This window comes from Squalius cephalus (assembly GCF_949319135.1).
Source record: "Squalius cephalus genome assembly, chromosome: 24".
NCBI classification, from domain to species: Eukaryota; Metazoa; Chordata; class Actinopteri; order Cypriniformes; family Leuciscidae; genus Squalius; species Squalius cephalus.
This window is the reverse complement of record NC_137145.1, coordinates 1,182,576-1,208,127: the sequence shown is the minus strand read 5'-3', so window position 1 is coordinate 1,208,127 and position 25,552 is coordinate 1,182,576. Positions and strand designations below refer to the sequence as shown.

At 37.5% G+C, this 25,552-nt stretch overlaps 2 protein-coding genes across 5 annotated transcripts in view; both read left to right on the top strand.

Annotated features, from left to right (window-relative positions):
• The window catches only part of glis3 (GLIS family zinc finger 3), a 39,931-nt gene extending 27,919 nt beyond the window's left edge, over window positions 1-12,012 (top strand). For 3 of the 4 annotated variants that reach the window (XM_079860673.1, XM_079860671.1, XM_079860672.1), the window contains exons 8-12: window positions 1,637-1,757; window positions 3,031-3,097; window positions 6,445-6,569; window positions 9,896-10,060; window positions 11,279-12,012. In XM_079860673.1, coding sequence (XP_079716799.1) covers window positions 1,637-1,757; window positions 3,031-3,097; window positions 6,445-6,569; window positions 9,896-10,060; window positions 11,279-11,403 — 603 coding nt within the window. In that variant the 3' untranslated portion in view covers window positions 11,404-12,012. The remainder of the gene's footprint in view (window positions 1-1,636; window positions 1,758-3,030; window positions 3,098-6,444; window positions 6,570-9,895; window positions 10,061-11,278) is intronic. The other variant, XR_013819977.1, reaches the window with a different exon arrangement.
• Window positions 12,013-12,961: 949 nt separating this feature from the next.
• Window positions 12,962-25,552, top strand: part of rfx3 (regulatory factor X, 3 (influences HLA class II expression)) — a gene marked incomplete at its 5' end in the record, with an annotated part of 46,440 nt that continues 33,849 nt past the window's right edge. Inside the window, one exon of the mRNA XM_079860748.1 lies at window positions 12,962-13,133. The remainder of the gene's footprint in view (window positions 13,134-25,552) is intronic.

The window sequence follows — 25,552 nt, the reverse complement described above, 5'->3', positions numbered from 1 at the left end:
CACTTTGAATAACATCTGGAATAACGTGCACTTCGAATAACATCTGGAATAATGTGCACTTTTAATAATAACATCTTGAATACTGTGCACTTTAAATAACATCTGGAATAATGTGCACTTTTAATAATAACATCTTGAATACTGTGCACTTTAAATAACATCTGGAATAATGTGCACTTTAAATAACATCTGGAATAATGTGCACTTTGAATAACATCTGGAATAATGTGCACTTTGAATAACATCTGGAATAACGCGCACTTATTAACATCTGGAATACTGTGGACTTTGAATAACATCTGGAATAACGTGCACTTATTAACATCTGGAATAACGTGCACTTATTAACATCTGGAATGACGTGCACTTATTAACATCTGGAATACTGTGGACTTTGAATAACATCTGGAATAACGTGCACTTATTAACATCTGGAATACTGTGGACTTTGAATAACATCTGGAATAACGTGCACTTATTAACATCTGGAATAACGTGCACTTATTAACATCTGGAATAACGTGCACTTATTAACATCTGGAATAATGTGCACTTTGAATAACATCTGGAATAACGTGCACTTATTAACATCTGGAATACTGTGGACTTTGAATAACATCTGGAATAACGTGCACTTATTAACATCTGGAATACTGTGGACTTTGAATAACATCTGGAATAACGTGCACTTATTAACATCTGGAATAACGTGCACTTATTAACATCTGGAATAACGTGCACTTATTAACATCTGGAATAATGTGCACTTTGAATAACATCTGGAATAACGTGCACTTATTAACATCTGGAATACTGTGGACTTTGAATAACATCTGGAATAACGTGCACTTATTAACATCTGGAATACTGTGGACTTTGAATAACATCTGGAATAACGTGCACTTATTAACATCTGGAATAACGTGCACAGTATTCCAGATGTTATTCAAAGTGCATGTTATTCCAGATGTTGTTATTAAAAGTGCATGTTATTCCAGATGTTATTCAAAGTGCACGTTATTCCAGATGTTATTCAGTGCACGTTGTTCCAGAAGTTATTAAAAGTGCACGTTATTCAAGATGTTATTATTAAAAGTGCACAGTATTCCAGATATTATTATTAAAAGTGCACAGTATTCCAGATGTTGTTATTAAAAGTGCACGTTATTCTAGATGTTGTTATTAAAAGTGCACGTTATTCCAGATGTTATTCAGTGCACGTTATTCCAGAAGTTATTAAAAGTGCACGTTATTACAGATGTTGTTATTAAAAGTGCACGTTATTCCAGATGTTATTCGAAGTGCACGTTATTCCAGATGTTGTTATTAAAAGTGCACAGTATTCCAGATGTTATTAAAAGTGCACATTATTCCAGATGTTATTCTTCATAATCTGTCCTCAAAAACATCACTTGCTCCCCTCCTGTAAAACAGCTTTTATAGGTAATAGGTTTTAGCAAACTCACGTTCACTTCTGGCTCCACACTGGTGCACAACGGCCACTTTTCCCAGTCCAGCCAGTCTGTCATGGATAAAATCCCTCAGAAACCAAAGTGTAAAAGTGTTTGATGTTGAGAGAAAGTCTCATGCATGAGTGTGTGTGTGTGTGTGTGTGTGTGTGTGTGGTGTGATGCAGCTGAGACGCAGTCAGGACGGGCTCGCCGAGTGTTTGACCGTTCAGCCGCTGCACCACAGCCTCTCGCCACTGGACCTGATTGAGACCAAGCACCAGTCCCCCACTGATGATCTCTACACCGGTATGCAACACTTCACAGAGTCGTGTGTTCAAGGAAGAGTCCCTCACAAAACTCACCATACAAACATTTTTGATGCTTGAAATAAAATAAAAGTTAAGTGAAATAAAAAATAAAAATATAAAAAGCATATTATTTCAGCTCGTTGCCAAGGCAACATTTCTCATTTTCATTTAGTTTAAACAGTTTAACTTCATGTACTAAAATAACTAAAACAGAAATAAAAACATTAATAAAAACTATACAGACATATTTAAAAAAAAGCTTTAACTACAATTTCAAATGAAATGGGAAAATATATAAAAATAATAAATGTATAAAATACTATAATAGTATCTCAGTGATAGTGAATAACACTGCTAGAGATGCATTTTTAGTTGAACTTTTAACTTGCATATTTCTTCTCCTTTATTTTTATTGCTTTTTTCAGTAACATTTAAAGCCTCTATGGATAATGCATTATAAAGGTTATTTTATGCACATTAAATCTTTTCATAATTATTTATAACTAAAGATAAAATGCATTATATTATTTGCAGATTTCTTGTTATATCTGAAATTGTCGTGTTTTAATGCATTATATTTTCTAATGGCTAGATCAATGAATAGATAATATACTGTTGTTACAATTATTCATAAGATCATGCAATGCATTATAAAGTGCATTACAAGGGATAACTGATGCATTAACAATGCTTTACATATAAGTGTGTTTTTTGCATGTAATATAAAGAACAGAAACAAGAATAAAACGAAACACAGAAACAAACCTCTATTTTTAGTCTTGTTAGTGCTTCACCAACGCCAGCTTACATTCATTCCTTAAAATAAATGTTTTCCATTGACATATTTGTGTCCTATAATTGGTGCACAAATACTTTTCCAATGTAAAGAAAATAGAGTATCATTTTTATAGCGCTGTGTGAGAGTTGCTTTTTTATCGTGTCTTATTGTTTTCTTCTGTGCCGTTGATTGATTGCATCATTGATATGTGATATAACACTTTGATAAACACTTCCTGTTTTTAAAAAGTGCTTTATAAATAAACTTGGACTTTTGACTTGACTTTAAACTCACGTCATGTGTGTTTTTGGATAAAAATGTCCCTCTAGCGCATGTTCACACAGAAAAACAGTGGGAAATCAGCAGTGTAATGCAGAGATGCTAATAAGCTTTCAGAGTCATTTTGATATTTCATTGCAGTGATGGCTATTGGCAACGAATCTTACCGTCGTTTTACCGTAAAGTAATGATGATTTTCTTTTTTGTCTTCAAGTGTTCGCCCTAAACCAGCCCGGCCCAACACAGACTCGTCCACTGCCTCCTTTACACGGGAACAACAGGTACGAAAACTACATCAATGGTTAAAGAACAATATTTAACTTCTGTCACGAGTGAAACATTTGCTGAGTATTTCCTCCTTAAAACTGCAGTGAACCAAAGACAGTCTCAAAAACACGCTTTGAAATCGCTGGTGTTTCTGACGTCACAAACTACCTTGTAACCAATCAGATCAACGTGTGATCGTCAACCAGTGGATCTCTGAGCTGAGGGAGTGAGTGGAGGCGGGGCTCATTTGCATATTCATAGAACCACGCATACTAAATGAGGCAAGGGTGTCGAGTTACATTCAAGATATTTGAAGGCATGAATACATTTCTTTCAAGGAAAAATGTTTAAATATGTAATTTTGGTGATCAAAGATGAGTTTTAAGGGATGAAATGATTGACTACAGGGCGACTTTAAATTTTCAAGTTATATTTGAGTGCACAATCCCTGTGATAAACAAACGAGTGTGTGTGAGAGCTTTCGCTCCTCTGAGAACAGCCTTGTTCCTCCACGACGTCCCTGCTGGGTTTAAAATTGCGAGCAAGTTCACTTGACGTCTGAAAGAAATGAGAAAGGAGAAAAGACGGCCGTTCATGCATCTATGACTGGAGAAAATGAAGGTACACTTGTATTCACTCAGAGATCAGAGCGGGTGAAAGACAGGTTAGCCGCGACGTGAATCTGGCATCACTTCTATACGCCAGTGTCTGTGACGCTCCTTTCAAGCCTGATGAATCGAGTCTAATAATGCCGTATGTGTTTTTCCTATCACTATGTTTTTGGTCGAAGCTCAATCGAGTAAGTTGCCACACACTGAATCACTGTCTAGTTTACATTCATTTCAAGTTTCACTTGGCGGAGTGACCGATTCAAAAGCTCCAGCGCTTTTATTTTCTCTTGATCTGCGATAAATGCGTGGCTGGTTGTCATGGCTTTATGGCTGAGAGCTCATAGTTGCAATAATCTGACTCTAATAAAGCAGGCTTTTCTCTGCTGAAAGGCTCCACTGCGCTTTTGTGTGTTTTACACGTCTACTGTGGCAAAAGAGTTTGGGAAGAGGCTTATGTTTTTGGACGGCACGCATTGCACTTCAAAGGCACAGAGAGGAACCTTTTCTGCTTTTCTCGACGCAGATGCACATCGTCCAAGCAATGATTGCGGGATCCAAGCAAGACAATCGTCTGGAGAGATCAAGACCTGCTATGCCTCATTGGTCTCGAGGGCCCGTGCTGGAAGACACTATAGCCACCGACCGGAGAGCACCGGGAACTCAATAAGTGAATTACACAATGCAGTGGGATTGGCGTAATTACCTCACTTTGGGCTAAATCAGTTGTGAAATACCTCTGACCTCTGTTTTCCCAGATTTTACTACAGTGCTTTCAAAAACACTCTTTATATAATTAAAGTCGCCCTGTAGTCAATAATTGGATCCCTTAAAACTCATCTTTGATCACCAAAATGACAAATTTAAAAGTTTTTCCCTTGAAAAAAAATCTTCATGCCTTAAAATATCTTGAATGTAACTCGACACCCTTGCCTCATTTAGTATACGCGGTTCTATGAATATGCAAATGAGCCCCGCCTCTACTCACTCACTCAGCTCAGAGATCCACTTGTTTGTCTGATTATTGTTATTTACAATGTAATGGGATTGGCGTAATTACCTCACTTTGGGCTAAATCAGTTGTGAAATACCCCTGACCTCTGTTTTCCCAGATTTTACTCCCATTAAAAGCAGTCGCTCTGTTCCTGTGCCGCTGTAGTTTTACTTCCAGGAAAAAACACAATGCTGCTTTTTGGATGCATTTGCTGGGAAAATGTCACTTGGATTTGAAACTAAGAATCAGCATCATAAAAATAGCAGTAACGCTTTATTTTAAGGTGACGTAGTTACATGTTACTTACTATAGTAATAACAGTAAATTATCATAACTCTATAGTGAGTACTTATTTGAGTAATTACAATGTAACTACGTCCCTTTAAAATAAAGGGTAACCTAATATCATAACAGTGGGGTCAGTGCATTTGTTAAACATGCTTTCAAAATGCTTTGAAATTTTATCCCTTAAAACTCATCTTTGATCACCAAAATTACATATTTAAATATTTTTCCCTTTCATGCCTTAAAATATCTTGAATGTAACTCGACACCCTCGCCTCATTTAGTATGCGCGGTTCTATGAATATACAAATGAGCCCCGCCTCCACTCACTCACTCAGCTCAGAGATCCACTGGTTGACGATCACACGTTGATCTGATTGGTTACAAGGTAGTTTGTGACGTCAGAAACACCAGCGATTTCAGAGCGTGTTTTTGAGACTGTCTTTGGTTCACTGCAGTTTTAAGGAGGAAATACTCAGCAATGCTGTCGACTTATGAATTTACACATGGTTTGTCTTAAAGCAGATTAAACACACCACATAGACACATAAACTACATTAAAAGCTTCATTTTCACCACAGGGGGACTTTAAAACTTGGGGTCATATGATGCTTTTTAATGTTTTCTGTTGCTTTTAGCATGTAATAAAAATAAAAACCAAGCTATACACACCTAAATAAATTAAAAATATACACTTTTTAATGTAGTCACTTCAGGACAAATTCAACTTTTAACGTCATATCTGGAACATGTAAGAGTTGCAGAATAAAAGCTTGTAAGGTTTGTTCCGATTGATCATCCGCATAAAACCGACAACATTATTAACTGTGGTTAAACTGCTTTAGAAGCTCGCGATTATGCTTACACGCTGGAGGTGTTCGGCCAATCACAGCGCACTGGGTCAGCTGGCCAATCAGAGCACTTGGAGCTTTTCAAGAGGCGGGGCTTTGTAGAAATCAGTGCGTTTCAGACAGACGGGGAATAGAGGTGATGCAACTATGTACAGTATGTGTGTTTTTTGAACATTAAAGCATGTTAACCTGTTTTATCACATCTAATAATCAAAATAATTAACTTATGAAATAGCATCACTTGACCCCTTTAAACCAGACAAACTTCTAAATGTTTAGGTAAAAAGCTTCTTTGTGCATAAATGATACATGCTTTGATATTTTAAAAGTTACTAGGGTACAAATGTTTTTTGGGGCCACTGTATGTGTAGAATAGTTCATAGATGAGCAAAACTATGAGAAACTGTGGCAACAAAATCACTTATCAGGGATTAAAGCAATACGGATATGTAAATATTTATGCATATGTTTGTAAAATCATCTCTCTTTGAGGTTTTGCATATCATAACAGTAGGGTTAGAGGTCAGTGCACTTGTCCTGGCAACTGGATAAACAGTTTCATTATATGAACATGTTTGGAACAACATGAGGACTGATTATTGTGAAACGGTGTCGTTTCTCAGGTGTAGGGTTCCTGTGTCACAGCAAGTGTCGTCTTCATCACCTCATCACAGTCTGACCCAAAACACTCACAACCTGCCCAGATACTCCAACCATCCCAGAACATCCCAGCCTGCGCTTCAGGACAGTACGTCCCCGTTTTCTTTAATAACTTTAGCTTATTTCATACATGAGAAAACAACATTTACATGCACACTCATAATGCAATTATAATGGGCTTTTGGCAATATTGCAATTAATTTACCTTATGCTAACATAATACTTGGATAAAACCATTGCAATTAAGCCCATAATTGTATTAATGAGGCGTACACCGATTTTAATTTGCAATAAACAGACATTTAAACACAGTAAAGGTGCAGTGAGCGATTTCTGAGAAACGCTGTTGAAAGTGGATCGGATAGAGCACAAAAAGCACTTGTAGCCAATCAGCAGTAAGGGGCGTGTCCACTCATGAGGGGGAGGTGCCTGTGCTGCATAGCGTGTTTGTTAACTTGGGGGCGGAGCTATAAAAATAGGGGTGTGGTCCTCTTAGGTAGGGGCGTGTTTGTGTTGGTGATTTCAAATATCAACAGAGTTTCTCAGAAACCGCTCACTGCACCTTTGATCACACGTGCTCGACTTGTGTTGTTCACACAACTTCATTAATAAATTGACCTGACGTTTTTTCCTCCACTTTGAATCAAATTTTTTTGGGGATAAAACTTGCAATTTTAAATGTGCTTTAAAAAAGATTTCCAGGTTTGCTGTGCTTATTTGCAGGGCTACACAATTATAATTTGTGTTATTATTAGAGGTGGGCATAGATTAATTTTTTTAATCTAGATTAATCTAGATTAATTTTGAAATTAATCTAGATTAATCTAGATTAAAATGGCTCATTTGAATTCTGCCGAAGGCATTCAGAATATGTGTGCTACCCAAATAATGACTATAAAAGTAAGTCTTTGAGAACGGGTTTCTCAAGCCAGGTGGCGCATTAGACCAGGGGCTCATCTCCTGTTTCCAAAATGCATCACAAACTGCTTGAGAAAGCTGTTCTACTCATAGACTGTAAAAGGTTACTACTGTACTGTTACCGTCCGTAGGCAACATTAGGTAGGCCTATGTTATTATCAACTACTATAGGCTATCAATTAGGGATGGGCGATATGGCCTAAAATCCATATTGTGATATACATTGCAGCCTCTTGCTTATAATAAAACCATTTCAGAACAGGTTACACAGACCCTGCTAAACAACTGCTAAATGTTTTTTGTTTTTTTTAAAGGGTGTATGTAGTTTTGAGAACATATATTGTGCAAAACTGTAAGTATACAACATAATTTTGCAGATAAATAAAATTTAAGTACACTAGCTGCAGAGACTTAAGTAGGTCTAATGTTTATTATGGCTTGGAGCTTATGAAACCCCAAATTTAAAGTTAGAATATTGTCTAACTGATGTCTTTTCAGTTAAAAAGAAACACAACAATGATTCTTAAAATCGGGCGCAGACAGAGATTATGTGCTACACCACTAAGATATATTGGGAATAATACGCGCGCGCTGGTATTCAGTGTTTCGTTTTAAATTTGATGTGGTAGAACGGATTAGTCGTGTGTTAATTTACCGAACTGTGACCCCACACACTCTGTCTATATAGTTTGCTGCTGCTCGTCGGACGGCTTAAATCCGAACCAAGTCCAAATAATGGATGCTTTCACTTTCAGCCGTGTTTACTTAAGATGACGACGAATATGATGCGTTGCAGCCGGGTCGGTGTACCTCGCGGCCGCGGGTAGATTGCGTCATCGAGCCAGCTCCCAACTCAACTTGGAGAATAGATTAACGGCGATATTTTTTTTATCGCCTGATAAGATTCTCGCGTTAACGCAGCACGTTAACGCCGATAACGGCCCACCACTAGTTATTATGTAATACAAATATAAAATTTTATATCAAATACACATATGTTATATATATTACTATTGTAATTTTTCACTGTAAAAGAAAAATTGAGTATTTAAGAAAGATAGTAGTAATAATAATAACAACTAGTGTTAATAAAATAATAAAACTCATTTAATGTAAACCGCACCATCCCGCTAACTTGCCGCTCCTTTTTTATTGCTTTTTTTTAATAATCATCAAATTAGGTATCATTAAAAAGCTTACGAACTCAAAATTCATCCTGTGAAACCCGTTTTGAAATTGGACATTGCGTTACCATGGAAACGGTACTTTAAATTCTTTCAGCTGGCTCCTCCCCTAGTGGGCGTCGTCAGGTTTCATATTACAACTTTTTTTTAACTACTTTATTATTTAAAACCTTTTCTAATCTTGACAAAACACATGTCGTCGGAAAGGTCTGAGTCTCAAGGTTCCATATTTGGTGACTATTTTGTGATAGAAGTGATACTTGGACAGAAATATATTAATTTGTTACAGGAAAATGCATCAAAAGCATTCAATGGAATGTAGGTTACACCCGGTGGATATTTTTGGTACAGCGTATAAACAAAAACTCATAGGAATTCATTTTTTGTGATATCAACTTCAAATTTGGAACACGGGTTGGTTAGATATGTGGCTTTGATTTTATAGTAATTTTATAGTAAAAATTATTTTGTAAAATATATCTATTATATAAAATATAAAATGTTCAGTACAGTACATTTGATTTACAGTAAATCTAAACTTCCATAACTTTTTCATAGTTTCATTTTTTGAATCTTTCACTTCAGTCAATAATCTGCTGAGTGTCTTCTATAAAACAAGACCAAAAATAGGTCTATATTCCAAAGCATTCTTTAATTACAACCACTTAAGTTTGGATATTGCATTTTCACGTCTATTCTCAAAAAGGGGGGTGACAGTTATGCTTCATATTTGTCAAAAAGCGCTTCTCACTACAAGTATGTAAAGATGTTTAGTGTATGTTTTCGTTCCCAAATGCGCGTTAAAGCGACTCAAACTCAAAGCAGATGCAGATGGAGACGCTGCAACCCCCCCCCCGTTGCTCACGTGTAAATGAACCCCGTGCCTGAAACACGCAGCGCATATACGCAGCCATATCACCATTTCAGTTTTTATTTTAATTAATAGTGCAGGTGGCAGATTCGTGTTGTGTCTGACACTATATATAAACTCATTTACATATAAGCCATATGTGCAGTAAGCAGACGCAGAATGCATATTTAAGACGTGACCGTAAGCGGAGAACGGACCGATCGGCACTGAATGATTCACAAATTTGTCCTTCCACTCTTAGAGCAACAGATGGCAGATGTCTGTCAGGCCGAGGCAAAAATAGATCCATCTAATGCATGTAAAAATCTCGGCGTACAGATTTTATGAAGTTTTTCCAAGCTCAAATGAGGAAATATCATTCATTCTGCATGCAATCTCACATTTAGGACACAATAGTTCAGTTTTGGATGTTGTGAGTAATGTTTTTTCATTAACACTCAGGTTTCTCTGGTGACGCCCGGACCGTGTTCTCATACACTGACTCACCGCAGGAAAACAAGCAGATTTCTTCCTTTTCCATGATGCAGATGCCCATGTTTGAGGAACATCTGGGCTCCTCAGACGCGTCTCAGCCCGAGCTCGACCTCGTCCACAGAACCATCACTGGTAAAAACACACATAAATACTGTAAAGCATGACATGCACTGCAGAATCTAACTTATTATTTAAAGTTTACATGTTCATATTTCATGTGTTTAAAGAAAATCCAGCTTTTAATGTTGTTTATGTGTCTATGTGGTGTTTTTAATCTGCTTTAAGACAAAGCATGTGTAAATTCATAAGTCGACAGCATTGCTGAGTATTTCCTCCTTAAAACTGCAGTGAACCAAAGACAGTCTCAAAAACACGCTTTGAAATCGCTGGTGTTTCTGACGTCACAAACTACCTTGTAACCAATCAGATCAACGTGTGATCGTTAACCTGTGGATCTCTGAGCTGAGGGAGTGAGTGGAGGCGGGGCTCATTTGCATATTCATAGAGCTGCGCATACTAAATGAGACAAGGGTGTCGAGTTACATTCAAGATATTTTAAGGCATTAAAAAACTTTTAAATATGTAATTTTGGTGATCAAAGATGAGTTTTAAGGGATAAAATTAATGACTACAGGGGGACTTTAAATATATGAAAAGTGTTTTGAAAGCACTGTTTGACAAATGCAAATGCTGTTATATTAGGTTACACTTTATTTTAAGGTGATGTAGTTACATTGTAATTAATCATAAGTTCTGAGTAAAATGATTGACTACATTGGACTTTAATGTTGCTGTTTTTAATCATGAAAAAGCTCTGCAAAGTTACAAAGTTTCTCTATATCAGAGTCAGTGTTTCTGAACTCCTGAAACACCTCCATTGTAGTCTTGAGTTTCGAGAACGAACACGTCACAGTATTCCTCATTATAATAATTCATACGCAGAATAAAGGGGCGGGGCCTGGTTGAGTTAGTTAGTAGTGAGTTAAACTGGTGGTTATGGTAAGGGGCGGGGCATTTCCCAAACACACTCAAAGCGCTCGACCAATCACAACACACTGCTCCAGCCGACCAATCAGAGCACAGTGTGCTTTTCAGAAGGAGGGGCTTCATAGAGACAGGAAGTAAACAGAGCGTTACTGACAGACTGGGAAGAGAGGAGCCGCAACAATGGAGAATATGAGGAAAATAATCAACATTCAAGCAGGAAAACCTGTTCTAGTAGAGCCTGAAAACAAGAAGGGGATAATATGGTCTCTTTGAGGGCCAAAGACTATTCAAGGCATTCAAAATGTCCATTAATGTACTTTCTGAATAAAAACGTTGCTTATTATCGTGTGTTTGTGACAACAGTGTTCGACTGCCAAACCGGACCGGAGGAGTTTCTGGGAGAACCGGTGCCTTCGCTGTCGGAGGACAATTATCTTCACATCCCGAGATGCCCGAGCCGGATCTCATGCGTCTTTACCGAAGGATGAAGGTTTCCTCTCATCAGCCCAAACAACTCACTCGCGCTGTGTAAAGAACTTTCCTCGTGGACACTTAATCATGGGAGAAACCGGACATTTAAGCCAAACTTACACTGTAAAAAATGTCAGAGCAATCTGTGCGTAAAACATCACTTTTCTTCATCATTTGTGCTCATTTCCAAACATATATCTGTTGTTTTATTTCAAACCAGACAAGCTTATTTTTTGCCAAATGTTAAGCTTAAAAAGCATGTTTCCTAACACTAAATGACATGCTTTGATATTTTAAAAGGGTATAAATGTTTTAATGCCACTGTATGTACAGTGAATAAGCAAAACTATAAATATACGCCAACAACAAAATGCACTTAACACAGATTTAAAGCCATACCGACATGTAAATATTTATGCATATGTTTGTAAAGTGTTATCTGCTAAAAGAAAATCAACTTTGAACATTGAGGTTTGCATGACCTTGTTTATATCAATGTGTATTTTGGGGATAAAATGTTTAAATTCCTCCAGAATGTCAAAACATCATTGCTTTTACTTTAATACTTTGTTGTCATGCTCTAATCTCAGCAATCTGTTAACATTAAATTGAATGAGTTTCCTTGGAAAAACATTGTATACAAACGTTTTTGCAAGAAAAAAAGAATCTTTGTTGTAAAAAGGTTTAATTTGAGGGTTACTCATCTGATTTTTTTTACATTTTAACAAATTACAACAACGAATAATTGGTGGCCCAAATAAAAGAAAATACATAAAACACTATACAATAGTAAAATGAAAGAAAATATATTTTTTCTTTTATTATACAACAGGGAATGAGTAAAAGTTTCACACCGATCAGTTCACCCTCAATACACTAACAGGTGTCCACCTTTGTATGAAAATGTCCAGTTTCAGTTGGAGTTGGGCAGTCATTTGTTCTATTTTGTAAATAGATACAAGTTTTTCCTCTTCATTGACTCATTTTTGGTGGGTGTGGCTTCATACAATTAATTGTAAAGGTTTTTTCATGCACATATACATGAAAAATATATCTCTGGTTTTGACTACAAAAATCTTGGGGTATTCCTTCAAGCAAAAAAATACAAGGGAGTAAAAGGCAGGTCTAAATTTTCATAATCTCAATCTGATTGACTTTATTCAGCAGCATTCATCAAAAGTGAGGCTGATTATTGAGTACAAGGGAAAGTGGTTTCTGCTTTGACGCACAAGCCCCGCCCTTCTTTCTCATCTCATCCAGACCTGCTTTCAAAAGCCCCGCCCACTCATCGTTGGGCGCCTCCTATTGGTGGTTTACGCACAGCCCACGATAATCATTTATTTTGCAATACATACTTGCGTTCGCAGTTTCAGCCCTTTCATGATAGTTATTTCCTCAGTAATTTAATCAATAATAAATCAGCCGCAATTTATTTCAAAAACAGAAGCCACAAAGAGAGGCGCGCGCGCGGACTCCTCCCTCCCATCACCACAAGCCCCGCCCCTTCACTGAGCGTCATGTTCGGTTGCGCACTGAGCTTTATATATAAGCTCCGCCTCTTTCCGCAGCGTCAAGTTAGTTTACGCGGCGAGCTTTATAGCAACCGTTGCCCCGAGTTGCAGCGCCATAGTCACCGTAGTCCTGGCGACTGTAACCCACCAACAATAACAACAACAACCTCCTCCTCTCCTCTCTCCATCCTTACACCACCTTCCTCTCATCCTCATCCTCATCCACACCAGTCCAGGTGAATATTTCAATATTAACATCTCGTTTCCAAAGTGTGTTCACTGTGTAACCGCTTGCGTGATGGTTGAGGCTTTGTGTTTGTGTTTGCATACCGGAGTAAATCTCCCGAGCTCGTGTTGTTTGTGAAGGTTTTACGGCTGTCGTTTTATTCTCTGACGGTTTATTCCGTTTCTATTGATGCGGCGCGTCCAGATGTTTCGCTCCTCATCTGCTTTATGTGTTAAAAACCCGAGGAGCGAACGACATCTGTCGGCGTTTGAATAGTGCTGATTGATAAATATGTGTTTAATGATGTGGAAACGCGATGAAATCGCTGTTGTATTGAAGCGCAGCATCATTTTCTCACGATGCAGGTGTTGCTAAGCGGCTAATGTTAGCATGATGAGCCCGAATGAAGCGAATCTTCATCACACTTTCGGTTTAGGGATCAAAATCACATCTTGTGTGTATTTTCGTGCTTTTAGTCGTTTAACACGATCTTCAAGTTGTATATTTGAGTGGTTTTGATCGCTGGGTGTTGTTTTATCGTTAGCCTCAGACGCTCATTTGTAAGCGAAACAATGAATTTTGTCTTGAGGCAGGTGTTTGTGTTTCTGTTTCCCGCAGATAAATGCTAATGGGGGATTTTAGGTGCGATTCTGTGGGGTGTAATGACACATATGAAGATTATCTGTCTGTCTTCTATTGTTATAAAGCAGGAGTTACTCTTGCTAAGCTATTGGCCCTCTGTGGTCGTGTCTCAATCATGTCGTGCTCCCTATATAGGGCATCATCATGCACCCTAAACAATCTTGTGGACCTGTTTTAGGGCATCATACACTAGCATCAATGTCTTTGTATGCAGCTCATTAGATGATTGTGTTATTATCACACTGATTATTTGCACAGCTGTGCAAAATCCACCTGTTTATTGGCAGATTCATTTATAACAACATTAGTAGGGCTGGGTATTGATTGACACGGTTCGATTTCAATTCACAAGCTTGCAATTCTGATCTCGATTCGATATGGATTCATTTTGATTTATGTAAAATTTTCCTCAAGCAAAAAAAAAAAAAAATCCTCTTATAATGCTGTAAACTATACAGGGAGGTAAGTTCAGCTATTACTATATTATTACAGGTTACATAACTTTGTAATGCCATAATTCTGATTCTACTCCAATAGATAAACATTTAAATGCCATAAACTTGTTTTCATGAAGGATTTATTCAAACATAAATTTATTATTGAAGAACAGGTTGAGTAAAAATATAGTGAATTTATAGTGCGTATACTGATCAAAATACTCCTCTAGAGTTATTTTTATAGTTAACTTAGTTTATGGTCATTGAGTGTCTTTTCTGAGGTAAATGTAGCGTTACGTGACATTATATCCGCGTTGAAACACTGATTAATGGATTATATGAGACATGACTGATTTCAGGATGTCGTTCTGAATCTTTCATAATTTCTTTCTTATGATCACTGATGTTTATTTGCTGCTGTAACTAGTAGTAAAGAGGAAGAGTTGATCAGTTCATCTGTCACACACATTAAACACACACACACACACACACACACACACACATTTACTGACCGAATTCAGTGATGAAATGACATTTGAAAGCCAAGAATGTTTCATATTAAAAGTATCAAAGCTTATTGTGATTATTGGATGGCAGGTTCAACCTTGGGATTTAAGAATCAATGTCGGATTATCAAAACGAGAATCTGGAAATCAATATTTTTTTAACTCAGCCCTTTCATATTAGTGTTTACCGTCACTTATTGGATGTTGGCTGGTTCAGATTCAAATTCTGATTTTTTGGCGCTTCTTAGCATACTGCCTAAGTATTTATATGCAAAACCACTCACAAGGTCACATTTCTTTTAAAATTGAGATTTATACATCATATGACAGCTGAATAAATAAGCTTTCCACTGATGTATGGTTTGATAGGACAATATTTGGTCGAGATACAACTATTGAAAATCTGGAATCTGATGGTGCAGAAAAATCTAAACATTGAGAAAATCTCCTTTAAAGTTGTGCATTTATGTTTACGATTGTGCTGCATTCACTCACAAAAATATTTTTTTAATATATTTACGGTAGGAAATTTACAAAACATCTTCATGGAACATGATCTTTACTGAATATCCTGATGATTTTTGTCATAAAAGTAGGGGTGTGACAGTTTGTATATAACCGTGAGACCGACGGTTATAGTTGAACACCGTCATTAGAACTTTATAACAGTGTTATTAAAATATTTTTTACAAACATTTTTTTATCATAGAATGTTTAAATACTAATTAAAAACAATTGTTAACAGTCTGTTTCATTAATGGTCTACGTCGTTTCCAACTGTATTTGATTTTTTGCCAAGTAGCCTACCAACGCAAGTTTTGTTTTGTACAAATTGTATCTTAATTTTTATAAATGTTTCATAAACCAATTGCATGTATTTAAAAAATAAAAAGCAAATATAGCAGACAATATATTGACCGTGACATTGAGGCGCAAACGCGCCGAGTTCACTTGCATTGCATTGTTAAAAGCCTTTCTTTAAAGCGAATTTCGTTTTGTACAAATTGTATCAAATTTTAATAAATGTTTTATCAACCAATTGCATGTATTTAATAAATAAAAATATAAGCAGACAATATAATAACCGGCGCCGGTGCGCCGCGTTCACTTGCATTGCATTGATTGTGAACTAGAGCGCATCTCATCATAAATGAATGAAACTCAGCGTAGGCCTAAGCCTCATACGCTACATTAGCATTAAATATATTTTCTGCATCCTTTCTAGAACAGACAAGGGCTTTCTTGCGGCTCGCATCAGCAGAGCATTGCATCGTCCATAGACCGCAAAACAATCACACGGGCGGGTGCGTCTTTGAAATTTGGTCAAAAAACGTTGGTGCGGATGATGAGTGCGGTTGCGGATGAAATAATACCCCGTCCGCGTTACGTATCTCTATCGATAACATTGAACACTACACAAATATTATTATTTTTTAATTTAGGCGATCAAGTAGCTAATCAGTGTCTGCTCGTTTATTCAAACTAAGTTGTCAGACTATAACAGACGAACGTCGCAACCCGCGGCAGCGGTTATGTTACGAACCGTCACATTTGACTCACTTCATAACCGTCATCACCAATTCTGAAACTGGCACACCCCTACATAAAAGAAAACTCGATCATTTTGACCCATACAGTGTATTGTTGGCTATTGCCACAGATATACCCGTGCGACTCGTGACTGGGTTTGTGGTCCAGGGTCACACAAGGGCTGTATAACTCGTATTTTAATCATGATTGCGATTTCTGTTACTCTCAGTTATTTAACTCTCCAGCCAGAAAAAAAAACATTTTGAACTAAAAGCTGAGAAAATTATGTTTTTTTTTCTCCAAAGATTACATCGTGCGTCAGCAATGGCTTGTTTCTGCTGCTTCTGTTCTCAGATGATGTGTCACAGCGCCCCCTACTGTATAACAGATGCAAAGCAGGAACATTGTCAATTATGTCAATGTCAGGAAAGCGTCGCCTCAAATGATGGAAAACTCAGTCAGTTGCAGGGAAAGTGTTAAGCGCAATCGTCTGCGATATTTGTGACTATATTGTTTGCGATTGTGGTTGCTGAATAAATGCACGTAGTGCTACAATACAAAGTCTTTTTTGTGGTTTCATTAGAAAAGTATTAACATGATTTAGAATTATTGTCATTACTTTTGAGGAAACCGGTGAAAAAAAAAAAAGCTAAGTATAATTGCAGCCAGACTAATTACCAGTAAACTTCAAGTGTGTTCATGATTAGTTAACTTGAAGTGTGCTATTTTGAAACGGCTAATTTTGTACTAAATATATTTTAGCTGTAATTAAATAGTAAAGCACAACTTTAAGTGTATTCAGTGTACTTTTGTGTGCTAAATTGGAACAACTTCAAGTATATTTAAGTATATGCCTGTGTAGCGACTAATTACATGCTTGATTAGTGATATTAAAGTGTACTTTATTTGTGTTACAAGTACATTACCAATTCATTACGAGTGTCTTCGAAACATACAAGCAATATACCATAAGTGTATTTATTTTAAATATAATATATATTTTTGCCGTTTTCACCTTTTGTTAGGATAGGGCAGTAATTGGACAGGAAGTGAGGTGGGAGAGAGAGAGAGAGAGAGAGAGAGAGAGAGAGAGAGAGAGAGAGAGAGAGAGAGAGAGAGGACGGCATCAGGAAAGGTCCACAAGCCGGACTCGAACTCGGGTCTCCTGAAGCACGTCGACGCACTTGCCCACGAGGTTAACGTGGTGTGATATATTTGAGTAAAAAGCTTATTCCAAATACCACAAATTGCACACTTTATCTTCAATAACAAATGCACATTATTAGACAAATAATACTTTGTACAAAATACTATTGTATACTATAATGTATTTTAAAAGTATACTTTCAATGCATTGTTACAATGATAATTTCCAGCACACAGTTAAAATATACCTAAAATATATTTTCAATAAAGTGCAAATAAATACACTTTTAAAAAATAAACAGATTTTTCACTTCAAGTCTATTTTTCTAAAATATACTAAAATACAATAATTTAAAAGTGTGTTAAAAGTTGTATTGTGAAAATAGGTAAAAGCAATTTGTGTTCTCCTCTGCCACGTTTTTCAGATATTTATCCTGTAATCAGGGTTTGAAATGAACTTTTTTTTCACTCACTGGCCAATTTGGCCACTACATTTTTAAGTTACCGGCCATTCAGAACTTCTACTAGCCAAAAAAAGAAGAAATAAATCAGATTAACTACATCACAGCTTATAAAATTTGGATTTCATACATTAGTTTATTATTCAAAGAAAATCCTGTCATCCAACAGATTAATACAGTACAAAAGAACATGTAGGATGTTGGAAAATAACAATGTGTTTTCTTGCAACCAAATGCTTTTTAATTTTCGCTATTGCTTCAATGCAAATGAACAAGCGCGCCGTTATGTGTTGCGCAGTGACGTGTGTGTGTGTTCAAGTAAGCCAGATATGAGCAGATTCTGCGCAGTACACTGTGTTTAATATATCATGATGACTCTCGAGTATCTGTGCTAAATCTGCGCAGATTTGTCTTAGACGAACTTCCTCAGGAAAGAGAGTAAATATGAGTAACACGCCATATTGGCTAGTGATTTGACACGTTACCCGCCACAGTCGATTTTTACCTGCATTCGGCGAGTGTTATTTTCATTCAAACCCTGTCTTATAGGCTAATGCAGGAGTTGCTAAGAAATGCTGATCTGTGAATGAGCTTTTTCTGATGTCCTGGAGATAATGGCTCGGCGTAACCCGGCGGTTCCTGCTAAGCGCCGTGTCAGCTTCATCCGTCTGTATTCTCCTGGCGCAGAAGTTGACGATGATGCAGAAATGTGACCTATCTTCACATAATCCAGCAGCTGAGCTAACCGCTGAGGGTTTCCTGGGTCATCAGGGTCCTCTGCGAGATGAAGTCGCGTCTTCATTACGGGCCGAGGAACACGTGCTGGAGGAGACCGGAGAGAGGCAGCATGGGATAGCGCTCCATCCAACCTGATGAACCGATGACATCCTGGAGTTACACACTGATCTCAGTGCGAGTCAAAGTTAGGGATGCACCGATACCGATAACCGATAATTCTTTATACTTGAAAGCCGATAACCGATATATTGGCCAATGAATCTAAATCCAAATTTTTATATGATTTTTGAGAGCCTGATTACAAAAACAAGTCTCATCATTAAAAGCCACGTCCCAAACACACAATTGTGATGTTCTCATTATAATGTTCTGTAGCCGATATGACAGACTTGCACTGCACATGTTGCACTGAACTGCACTTTCCTTTTATGAAGTGATTTCAATCATATTTCAAGCAATTCAGAATCAGCATGTTGAACATCTGAAGAGTCTCAGCTGAAGGACATAATACATTATTTATCAGCTTTAATATATCGGAGATATTATCTTATCAGGCCGATAACATTAAAACTGAACATATGTCGGCCGATCCCGATGCGGTGACCGATATATCGTGCATCCCTAGTTAAAGTTGGGGGATTGGAAACATGTGTTGCATCTTCTCTGAAAGCAATCGGAAACCGTCCAGCTAATGAAGTCCATCATGTTATTCCAGGTGTTTCTTTAGGTGTTATTTTCTGTCGTTCTCCCCCCCACCACCACCCCACTATAGTCCGTTAATGCTAAACCAAGAGGACATGATGTCAGAACCCCCAGTTATCAGCTCACGTTACCACTGATCTAGGGTCAGGTGTGGAGTGTAACCGGGGCCGTGCCACCTGTCCACAGTATCCGGTTGCTTTCCAATCGCTTTAAGAGATACTGATTGAGTAAATTATTCATTTCCATTTCATCTCAAGCGAAACCCATTGAGGTTCACGGCTCGCGAGTGTGTGGGCGCATGCAGCTCGGGGGAAAATCTACAGGTTTTAAATCAAGACTCTACTTTATTTTAGCTTTATTATAGTGTGTGTTTTTAATCTAAACCAGCCCTGGCAGTGCTAAATATACATCCGCTACTGAAATCACTTTGATTGTTACTGTATTCTGTACATTTGTGCTTCAAGCTCAGTTGCTGCTGTTGATCGGCTTTGTGTTTGTTGGAATATGACGATGGGTTTTTCAGTAGCCGACTCCACTATAAGTCTCGAGATTTCATTAATGGTAATGTTGTCTTCTGAAGAGTTGTTGCTGAATGTGTGAATGTGACTCTATACAGCGGTGTCCAGCTGTTCAATTAAACCATCAAAAAATCAGGGACAAACTAAACACTAAACTTACTGAAGGTATTTATCTGACTAAATGATTTGGCCAAAAATGCAAACTACAGCTACAGGTTTTATTTTACAAAGCAATATATTATACTATGGTTCTCTCTTGTTTTTGCATGCATTCATGATGTCTTTGACAAAAAAAATGGTGTTGCACAATTTCTTTCTTTCCTTAAAAAGCACAATTTAATACAATGGGTAACACTATTTTACAGTGTCCTTGTTGCATATGTTACATGTACTTAGTGTAGTAATAACAGTAAATGATGCATAATTACATGCAATTAACCCTCAACCAAACCCTAATCCTATAGTAAGTACATGTAGTTAATTATTATTACTCAGTACTTAAATATATAATTACACTGTAACAATGACACCTTAAAATAAAGTGTAATGATACATAAACCAAATGATACAACAATAGCATAAACACAAATTCAAAGTAAAACACGCCTCCTAATGCACCTAATTGAGATTAAACGCCCGGGATATGCATGTTTCACTGCGTTATCATCACAAATAAAGCAATATATACGTGTACGGTGGTCTAAAGGCACATTTGACCCCTGACTCGTGGGGGAGAGGCAGCGTTGGGCCTTTGTTCCCCTTCAGCAGCGAGTGTGCGTTTGCTGTGGGTTAAGTGGGCCACAGGGGAGCGCATGAATGAGCGGAGGTGAAGTCAGCCGGGGGGGGTGAAGGGGTGTTCAGACAGGTGCCTGTTTATTCACCACCACAGGGAGCAGGTGGGGTTAGGCCACACAATACACGTCAGCCGGGGCTTTACAGCGGACATCAGCAGCAGTTTATCAGGACTTCTGTAAAGCTGTGTGGACACTACACAAGATTACAAACATGAGAAAAGTCTTTTTAGTTGTCTGAGATGGTCATTCATTTACTGTGCAAAATACACGGCTGTTGATGAACTTGTCACGAGTGAAACCTGTATTTAATGCATTTACTTTCACTGTTTGGGTTAGGATGAGGACATGTCACATGTTTCATAGATAGACCATAAACATCCGTCAAGTGTCCAAGTGTGAGTTTGACTGGACCAATTTAACAACTCAGTACTTTTCATTTTAAGCTGATCTATTTATTTCACTATGCTAATTACGCAGTTGGTTAGTTGCATGTGATTATTTGCATTTACCGTAATATTTATTTACTGTGCTTAAGTAAACAATTTTTTTTTTTTGCATTCCACAGTAATTTCAAATGATTTATTACACTAATTACACAGTTGGTTAGTTGCAGGTAATCATTTGCATTTACCATAGTATTTATTTATTTATTCATTCACTATCAGGGTTCGACAGTAAGCCTTGTCGTGTGCTTTAGCAGATCAGTCAGTAAAAAAGTTGATTGTCTGGAAAAAATAGGATTTTTTATGTTGGAAATATAATGTATTCTGAAGCAATATTCTCATCTCTGACATGTTTAACCCTCTGGTGCTCTTCATGTGGCGGTCAAAAGTTACCTATTTTTTTATTATTGTTTCAGTGAAATGAATGTACTGTATTATAGTTTGATAATGTTTTTTATTTAATATTTTGTATTTTTAGGGGATTTAATGCTATTAAATTATATTTATGCAGAAGTTATTCCATTTATTCACTTTTTGAGCATAGAGCTGAAAATGAAACGTCCATCTTAAAGGAGAACTCCGGTCAATTTTAACATTGAGCTCATTTTTTTGTAAATTTGGAGTGCTGTCAGTACAGAGAACAACGACAAAAATCGGTGTTGCCTACACCGTGTTATCCTCTTTTTAAAATTTGCACCCTGTTGACTTCAATGGGGCAAGTTTTAAACCTGCGTTTAGCCTCTTAACATCCTTGATGTGTCATTACAAGTGCACAGGTCATGTGAGTGATTCCTTCAGAGTGAACACGGTGAATCTGACTGCAGTAGATGTGAAAGATATGAATAAAAATGATATTTATTTAGCCAGCGCTCATACCTGTATTTACATCCTGTTTTCAGTCGAAGTCCAAAGTAGTCGATTGCAGAGTTCACGCGCGTGATCATAGATACTAAACCTATGCGCGTGAATTCGACAATCGATTACTTTGGACTTCAGCCGAAAACAGGATGTAAATACAGGTATGTGCGCTGGCTGAAATAACATCATTTTTATTCATATCTTTCACATCTACTGCAGTCAGACTCACTCGTGTTGACTCTAAAGGAATCACTCACATTGGCTGTGCACTTGTAATGACACATCAAGGATGTTAAGAGGCTAAAAGTCAACAGGGTGCAAATTTTAAAAAGAGGATAACACGGTGTAGGCAACACCGATTTTTGTTGTTGTTCTCTGTACTGACAGCACTCCAAATTTACAAAAAAATGAGCTCAATGTTAAAATTGACCGGAGTTCTCCTTTAAACTGAGGTAAATCTTGAAGACCTGAGTTTCTCAAAGACACGTGTGTTGCTGAAGTGAATACATTTAAAAAAAAATGAACTTAAAAAAAAAGTTACATAATTTTACATTTATTGTTATGAAAAATGCACAACAATACTTGTTCTGATAGATACTAAATCAAAGTGATTATTCTAAACAAGCTGTGTTCAGAATTTCAGCTTTCAGTGAGATGTTGTTTGGCCGCAATACCAAAAGTTTCCACTAGATGAAATTCATATCCCATTCATTTCTAATGCGCTCATTTTTGACCGTGAACAGAACACAAGTGTGTCTATATTTTTCAGGACCATTATGAATCATGTCCATGATTTTATTTTTTGCTCGAAAAGTGAATAAGTGGATTATAACTACTGCATAAATATAATTTAGTACCATAAAATCCCCTAAAAATACAAAATATCAAATACAAATTAAAAATAGATATTTTTATAGAAGTTTTTTTTTTTTTTGACCGACACACCAGAGGATAAAGGACAACATACAAGTCTGTTTAAGGAAGGATTGTGAAGGAAAAAATCAATTAAGACTTAAATTCACCCAGTTAGGAGTTAATAAGTAATAGTACTGCATCATGTTTTAAAGGTGATGCTAATGAAACACAACAGTTGATGGGGATCCGTTGTCTCTGAATAGTTTGTTGTGGATGAAGTTTGTTGACTCAGTGTGTGTGTGTGCTGGAAATGTCGGTGATTATGCGCTAGTCAGGAATGCTGGGTAATCAGACGTTAGGGCTGAGGGGGAGGTGAAGTGAACAACACCACCTGAACCCTTCAGGTAAATGAGGAGCAGAGGAAGAGGAGGTGCAGGAGACTCTGGGGAAAGATAATTAACCTGGAGAGACCTGATCATGGAAACATACGATCCAGTGTTTATCTGCAGCGAGAACCAGACAAACCCGCGCTAACGTTCACAGGTTTCCTCACAGCAGACACGATTAAATATTAACTTCATTTATTGCTTTGGGTACGGGCAGTGTTCTCCACTCACTGACCTGCTCAGAACACACAGATAACCTCACCATCACTGATGTGTGTTTGTGGAAGCAGAGGACTAGAAGTGACCCAGCTTGATAAAAAAAAAACAAAAAAAACTATAACTATATATATATATATATATATATATATATATATTTAGGTAACGACCCTCAGGGTTGTTATCACGAATACTAGTGTTTGCCAAAGCGAGCTTCACCATTACTATTGCTTTAACGGCTAGCATTAAAGGGGTGGTATAATGACCTTTTCACAAGATGTAAAATAAGTCTCTGATGTCCTCAGAGTGTGTGTGTGAAGTTTTAGCTCTAAATACCCCACAGATATTTTTATATAGCATGTTAAAATTGTCACTTTTTGAGGGTGAGCAAAAACGCAGTTGTGTGTCTGTTCCTTTAAATGCAAATGAGCTGCTGCTCCCGGCACAGGGGGCGGAGCTACAAGAGCTCGTGTCCTTTTACCTCACACACTTTTAGCCTTGTATGTTCAAACCGGAGTCAGACAATGATGGAGAGACTCAAGAAGAAGTGACAACATGTAGAAGCAACAGGACATTTCTGAATGGTTAGTTGAATTTATGTAGTTTATGTGTAGTTATCTTCTAGTCATTGATTAGCATATTCTGTCATGATAATCTATAAATCGTGTTCCGGGGTTTATGTAAATTCTGGAATGTGGTGTAGTCTCTACCAGCCGTTTGTTGTAGTCCTTAAAAAGCCATTTCTTTAAAAGCAAATATCTCCCTTTGCTTTGAACTTTGAGCGTTGTAACTTTGCAGATGTTGTTTATGCTCAAACAGCAACATTACACACTAACTAAAGTTAGAAAAGTCAAATCATAATCAACCACCCCTTTAAAGTAATAATGCAAATTATTCCTCAAGCCATCCTAAGGTGTATGAACTGTCTATGACTGTCTTCTTTCATACGAACACAATCAGAGTTATATAAAAGCAATAAGGTACGAGAGGCTGTGCTGTATCGAGAATAAGTAACGGCTGAAGGGCGTTGTTTGGCACGACACGAAGCGGAGTAACCCCTTCAGCCGTTACTTATTCACGATACAGCACAGCCTCTCGTACCTTATTGCTTTTATAAAACGGTTACCACACAATACAACTATTAAAGGGATAGTTCACTTTGAAATTAAATTTTGGTATGTTTTAGCTTACCTCAAGGGAATCCAAGATGTAGGTGTCTTTGTTTCCGCAGTAGTTTCAATTTTGATATTTTCAGGTCAAACCGTTCTTGTCTGTCAGTCATTTAATGCAGGTCTATGGTCACTGTCTCAAAGAGCATGCACAGAGTCCAAATTAAAACAATTCCCCATCGTCCAAATTAAACAATTCCCCATCGTAAGTACACATTGATGGCCTAAGACACGAAACGAGCGGTTTGTGTGAGAAAACGAACAGTATTTATATCGTTTTTACCTCTTATAACACACCCACGTCCAAGTGATCTGAGGGCGCGAGCGCATCCTGGTGTGTGACGTGTGCGGAGACTGGTGCATAGATATATACACTAGATGTCGCCTTGGCTACGGCAGTTCATTGGAACGAATGTCTTTAATGCGAAATCTAGTGTATATATCTATGCACCAGTCTCCGCACACGTCACACACCAGGATGCGCCCGCGCCCTCAGATCACTTGGACGTGGGTGTGTTATAAGAGGTAAAAACGATATAAATACTGTTCGTTTTCTCACACAAACCGCTCGTTTCGTGTCTTAGGCCATCAATGTGTACTTACGATGGGGAATTGTTTAATTTGGACGATGGGGAATTGTTTTAATTTGGACTCTGTGCATGCTCTTTGAGACAGTGACCATAGACCTGCATTATATGACTGACAGACAAGAACGGTTTGACCTAAAAATATCAAAATTGAAACTACTGCGGAAACAAAGACACCTACATCTTGGATGCCCTTGAGGTAAGCTAAAACATACCAAAATTTAATTTCAAAGTGAACTATCCCTTTAATAAAGGCCTCCTGAAGAGAAGCCATGGGTTTTCAAGTCGAGTTCTAGCGGTAGGGTGACCTCTGACCCGATCCTCTTCTCTTATATCCAAATCCTCAGGCATTTTTCTTTAAAACTTCTCTTTTTGAGGGCCGTTCACACCAAGAACTATAACTATATTTGCGTCCACACCAACGAATGATAACGGTCTGTT